Below are 6,387 nucleotides of genomic sequence, written 5' to 3'. Positions count from 1 at the left end.
TCCTATATAAATAGTGGTTGGTCAGACACTTCAAACAACTTTGGCACACTGAAGATACAAAAGATCTAGAGAGATTTTAGTGAGAAAATACTCCAAAAAGAATATTTGTAGTCTTAGTGGTGTGAGGTTCATTGTAAGCTTTTCATTTGTGAGTGAATTTTTCATGAGTGTAGCTCTGTGAGGGTTGTCCTGAGGGATAGTAAAACGTCCTGGCTTGACCGAGTGCTGCTTGGGGCAAGGAGGAGGTGAACCTTCCTTTGTACACAAGAGTGATTGTAATTCATCAACTTGAAGTAGCTTGTTTCAATTAATCTACAAGCTCAAGAGGAGTTGGGTAGTTAATTGGTTTGCAATCCTTTCATTTTATTTACTTACTATTACATTTGTGATCTTTCCATTGTTTATGTTTGTCTCATTGGTTGTTTTCGGGCCTTACACTCCCTATTATGAGTTTTTTTTTTTTGGTAAGTCTTAGGATTCGAAGCCAGGGCTTCTCATTTGCATTCTCTTCTCTCCCTCCCCCCTTCCAAACCACCCAACCTCCCCTCCTCATTATGAGTTATTTATTCTCTTATCTCTAATGTATAATTTTCATATGATTATTTTATTTCTTCAATATTATATCCCTATGCATTAATATTGTTAAAACTTGTAAAGTTGAGGTTCTTTAATTGGTATCAAGAGTTAGATTACAAGGTTAGTATTAGGGTTTCGCTATCAGTACTAGGGTATAAAGAGTCAGATCACAAGGTAGGTCATGGAGTGTTTAGTTGATGAAAACTGGACCATAAATGTAGTATGGGATTTTTCTAAATTCAGACCTATTAGCCTCTGCAATTTTTTCAGCAAATTATTATCCAGAATTTTAGTGGGGCAGCTGGGCTCTGTTATACCAAGAATTATCTTGCCCCAACAGACGGGGTTTGTCAAAGGCAGAAACATAACGGATAATTACTTGCTAGCTCAAGAGTTGATATCCACCATAGGCAAGAAGGCAAGAGGGGGGAATGTTGCCCTAAAACTGGATATGACTAAGGCATATGATCGGATGTCTTGGAGACATATTATTACCATGTTGCGTGCATTTGGTTTTGGAGAGCGTTTTATAGACCTGGTCTGGCGGCTTATTTCTAACATGTGGTTTTCAATTGTTGCTAATGGAACATCGCACGGATTTTTCAAATCTACCAGGGGGTTATGGCAAGGCGATCCACTATCCCCAGTGCTCGTTATTATTGGTTCGGAAATGCTGTCACGAGGGCTCAATTCTTTAGCATTGCAGCAGAATTTTGTAGGGTTTCGAGTCCCAATGGGCTATCCTGTCGTCACGCATCTAGCTTTTGCTAATGACGTGCTGATTTTTACCAATGGGTCGACTACTGCTTTAAAACAAATCATGCAGGTGCTAGAGGCGTATCAACTTTCCTCAGGACAATTGGTCAATGTTCAAAAGAGCGGATTCTTGGTTCATCCTACTTTATCCCCAGCTCGGAAAAGAGTGATTGAGAGGATTACACAATTCACTAGACAGGAGTTGCCCATTCGCTATCTTGGCTTACCTTTGTATTTGGGAAGGAGCAAGTCAGCTTACTTTGTAGAGGTATGTCAAGCGGTGGTGGTTCAAATTATGTCTTGGAAGTTAAGGTTGATATCCCCGGGAGGGAGAATAATTTTGGTAAAGCATGTGCTCGCATCCATCCTAGTTCACTTACTATCAGCCGTGGTATGTCCCGTCTCGATTTTTAATCGAATAGAGCAGGCTTGTGCGAATTTTCTATGGGGATCAACAGTGCAAGGGACAAAGTTTCACTGGATCAAATGGTCTTAGTTATGTCTTCCGGTTGAGGAGGGGGGAGTGGGTTTCAGAAAGTTACGGGATGTGTACTCGGCATTCTCTTGTAAATTGTGGTGGACTTTTCAGACTGGAAAGTCGCTTTGGACACAGTTTATGCAAGCTAAATACTATAGGGACCTTCATCCGTGCCAGGTGGAATTGCGAAGGTTTGACTCATCGACGTGGAGACGAATGTTAAACATAAGCCGACAGGTGGAGTTAGCCATGCTATGGGTGGTGAATGCGGGGTCATGTAATTTTTGGTATGACAACTGGTTGGGAAGTGAAGCTCTATGTTTGAAATCTATAGTGAACCCTACCCACTCCTTCAAGGACTTCCTCACTAATGGGGAATGGAATGGTGCTATGCTAAGGCAATATATACCGCAAGAAATCATCGCTCTAATTCTAGAACACCCGGTCCCAAGTGGAGATCGCCATGACGAGTTGGTATGGAGCCAGACGGCGTCGGGAAAATTCACGTTGGCATCGGTATTTCAGGAGGTCCGTCAAGCTCAAAATTACTCCGTCTTACACTCTCAGGTATGGCATCCTCGGATTCCGTTGAAAGTTTCATTCTTCATGATGCGTTTACTGTTGGGAAAATTGCCTTTAACTGATGTCTTACGGAGGATTGGAGTCCAATTGGTTTCAAAGTGCTTGTGTTGCCAAGGGGGAGCGATTGAGACACTGGAACATGTGTTCGCGGAGGGACAAGTTGCAAAGGATGTCTGGAGATATTTTGGTAGGATTTGTGGGGTTACACAACTTGGCTCGTTACTACGGGCATGGCTAACGGCTTGGTGGCTGTTCTCCCCTCGGCAAGCGGTAAGACAGTTTCTCTTCTCGATTCTTCCTAGTTTTATATGTTGGCATACTTGGAAGGCTCGGAACATTGCATACTACGAAGGAAGGCAGATGTCAGTGGCGAAGATTTGTCATGCCATTTTGTTAGATGTGATAGGGGTGGTTGAGATTCAGTTTAACCAGAAGCTTGAGGTGCACACGTTTCTTCAGCTATATGAGTGGACAACTCAACAAACATCGCGATATAGTTTTCACCTGGTGTGGTGGAAGGCGAAAGAGGCGGGATTGCTAACACTAAATACGGATGGATGCTCCAAGGGAAATCCAGGAGTAAGTGGTGGTGGGGGAATACTTCGCGACTCATCGGGATTGCCATTATTTGCATTCTCAACTTACTTTGGGGAAATTTCGAGTTTGCGTGCAGAGGCATTGGCCCTGGTAATGGGGTCCATTTGTGCGTTCAAAAGGGGTTTATCGATGTAAGTATTCAAGTTGATTCCCTAGTTCTCGTTGGGATTCTTCAACGCCGGCTCCAGTACCCGTGGGTGATACGACGGGAGGTAGACCCTATTTGGGGCATGATTACTGATACGGCACAAATTTCTCATTGCTACAGAGAAGCAAATAGGGTGGCGGACAGTTTGGCAAAGGTGGGTGCGTCCAGGCATAACAGGAATGTCACCATTTATGATGACTTCAATGCAATTCCAAGACAGACGCGAGGGGAAATTCGCATAAACAGGTAAGGCATGCCTTCTCTCAGGCGGAGGAAAGTAGGCTAGCCTAGGACGTTGGCTAATTCGGGATTCTTTGCAAAGAAGTAAAAAATAGATTTACTGCTTCAGATACAGAAGATGGTGCTCTCGTACCAGTTGCTTAGCTCTTCATCAATTGGGATTTCCAAACTTTCATAGAGTTACAATGTAGCATGTGCCATGTGATATTTTCCTTGAATTTGGGTTTGTTGGCAGGGAGTTTCGTCTATTTATAAGGGAAAACTCTGCCAAAATTTTCTTAAAATAAATAAAATATTTATATTATAAAAAAAAAGATTGGGTGTTAAAGACAAATATCATAGAAGAATCCATTAGAATTGTTGATTGTTGCAGGTTATCAAATTGAAACATTTGGTTGGTTTATCAGCTAGGAAGGCCAGAAAATTTGACAAAAGGGAGAGGAAAATTTTGTTCAGGAATTAGAATATTGAATAGTGCGAGAGTTCATATATTTTTCAAATGTGACCAATTTAATACATTAATTCCCATAAACACAAATCGAAACACACACACACACACACACACACACATTTATTAATTGGCTTTTAAAAGTGAAGAACTATTTTCAACAGTGCAATTTAGACAGTTTTTTTTGGTGGTGTTATCACAAGTTTGTTTCCAAAAAGAGTTCGAAAGAAGAAAACTCCGTATTTTTTCAAGTAATATGTAAAACAATGACTATGTTATTTTCAGAACATTTGTCCATTGTGCTAATACCTTGAAGATTTTGGAAGAATATTTATTATGTTTTGCAAAATATTGAGTTGAAATATGCATTTAAACTAAAATTTGGTTTTTGCGGATGGGTAGTAAATTTTGAGAAAGATTTATTTGCTAATGGCATGAATGTTTTGAAGATTTTGATTCAGTTGACATTTTTTATATGCATACCCTGTTTCTAGAATTTGGGAGTGATGAATTTATTCAAGAAAAAGATGTTTTAATCTGGTAAAGGACAAAGAGAATTTCGATTTGGTAAGAGAAGCAAAAGAAATTTTTGTTGAAATTTTTGTTGGTTTGGATTCTGTTCAAGGTGATGAAACATTTAATTTAATTAACGTGGATTTTTTTAGAATTGAAAATTTTTTTGATGGAAGAAACTTGAGTAGTTGTATGAGAGATTTTAATAGTTGTACTAATGGGCCTTTTGAATTATTTGGCAGTGAAAATTTTAGCAAAAAAGACAATTAGATTTTGTTTTTTTGACCACTTATTTTTCTTTTTTTTTTTATAGTATAAGTGAGACGATTTGAATCCAAGATCTCTCGGGGTTATATTCTATCCCTTAGAATCACCTAACCCATCCCTCCACCTTTTTTGACCACTTTTGTTGGTGACTCTTCCATGAGCAAATATGATGACTTTGGTGATTAATTATTTACAAAGCATAATGTTTGTCCATTATCATTTTTTATAGAAAAAAATGATGATAGACAACACGATAAAGTTGCATGTCATCTATACAATGACATTATCAATAGCAATTCATATTTAAGTCAATACTGGACATCTCCACAATGATAAGTTTGACTTAAAAGCGGCAATGTTAGTACAATGAACCAAGTATAGAAGTTTTCATTAAATTATTTAGTAGTTTTTTGGGGTCAAATTTTAGTACTTTTATCATTTAGAAATTGGCTTTTTTAGGTAATTATTTGTGTGGTAATTTCTTTTTTTTTTATAGTCTTGTGGATTATAAATATGCAAATTTCTAGATTATTTGTCTAAGAGAGTCTAAGAGAATTTTCAGAAAAGTTGTTGGATCTTTACTATGGTGTGACGTTCTTCCTTCCTTTGCTTGAGATATTAATAAAATTGCTGCAGTTATATATTTTCTTATCTCCCTATATATATATGTGTATATTATCTGAATATTTTATCCGTTCAATTCTATAATCCTGCATGTTAATATTTTTTTTTTTCCAAACGTGTATGTTAATATTATTAGACCTCATAAAATTATGCTCCCGGCTTAAACTAACCTCACTCGGTAAAGCTCAACCAGTACTTGAATCGCACTCAAAACTTTATTTGGATTGAACAGGCTCAACTCAGCTCATCTTTGCCCCTTGAAAGCTCTGTCCCAATGTATGGCATTATATTTCTTTATTAATTTTTCCTTTTTTGACGAGAGATTTCGGTGTCTAACACATATATGTGATTGAACAAACACTAACACAATACGAAATTACAATTTCTAACTGTAAGACTAATTTCAACCTTGGTTCTTTTCAATATATTGAAAAAATTCTTTTTCAGTCCGTCGCATATAAAGTAATACAAAATGATTCTTGCCATATGAAAAATATACCAATTTGGTCTGAGAACTGACTTCCGACCAAATTTCTAGCCAAAAATGCATGCCCAAGTTGCATGCTCATACTGTCAAGGGTAAAAAGAAGTGCATTCTATAGAAATTTTGCTTAAAAACACAGAATAAAAGTTGAATTCTTTCAAGGAAGCAAATGTCGAATTGTGCATGGAAGAATAACCAGGTAGCAATCCAAATTATGCATGGAAGACAAAAGAAGTGTTCAGTTGTTTTCTTTGTAGCATAATCAGCTGATGTATAAGAACAACCATATTGCTTGGTCGTCCTACAAATTTCTGCTACAATGTTGTATTGTCTACTTGTTTCAATACGGCATTTTTCATAGTATGACAAAAAGACTTTCAGATTCAAACAAGAGGTTGCTGCCAAGAAATAGATTTATATCATGTAAATGCAACAGATGTCAAAAGCACTAAAGCACTCAATCATAATTAAACAAGTATTCCACCTTGCTTAAAAGTCATAGTGACTCCTTCTCAGATTTCTGTTCTATGAAATAACATATACATAATCATCCGTTGCTTATAACTTACCAATAGGAATAATACATAATTCAAATATATTAGTGAAATAGGAAATGATGACATTAAAAAAAATTAACAGAGAAAAATTTGCGTGCTTGAAAGAATAAAAGGCAT

The 6,387-nt window shown here is 37.4% G+C and overlaps 1 protein-coding gene across 1 annotated transcript; it reads left to right on the top strand.

Moving 5' to 3' along the window:
• The first annotated feature begins 757 nt into the window (after positions 1-757).
• Positions 758-3,568, top strand: LOC113691843 (uncharacterized). Its single transcript, XM_027210168.2, has 4 exons — positions 758-1,600; positions 1,922-3,120; positions 3,258-3,383; positions 3,487-3,568. Exons 1-4 carry the CDS (start codon positions 758-760, stop codon positions 3,566-3,568), a joined length of 2,250 nt encoding a protein of 749 aa, XP_027065969.1.
• The last annotated feature ends 2,819 nt before the right edge of the window (positions 3,569-6,387 follow it).

The sequence above is a fragment of the Coffea arabica genome, chromosome 1e (assembly GCF_036785885.1).
Source record: "Coffea arabica cultivar ET-39 chromosome 1e, Coffea Arabica ET-39 HiFi, whole genome shotgun sequence".
NCBI classification, from domain to species: Eukaryota; Viridiplantae; Streptophyta; class Magnoliopsida; order Gentianales; family Rubiaceae; genus Coffea; species Coffea arabica.
Note: the sequence above shows the minus strand (reverse complement) of the source record. Positions and strands in the feature narration are given on the sequence as shown.

Excerpts from the sequence above, each read along its gene's own strand:
- LOC113691843 (XM_027210168.2), top strand. The coding sequence starts at position 758 with ATGGAGTGTTTAGTTGATGAAAACTGGACCATAAATGTAGTATGGGAT. Across the intron at positions 3,121-3,257 it reads TTCAAAAGGGGTTTATCGAT|AGAAGCAAATAGGGTGGCGG; the intron begins GTAAGTATTCAA and ends TCATTGCTACAG. Across the intron at positions 3,384-3,486 it reads GGGGAAATTCGCATAAACAG|ATACAGAAGATGGTGCTCTC; the intron begins GTAAGGCATGCC and ends TTACTGCTTCAG.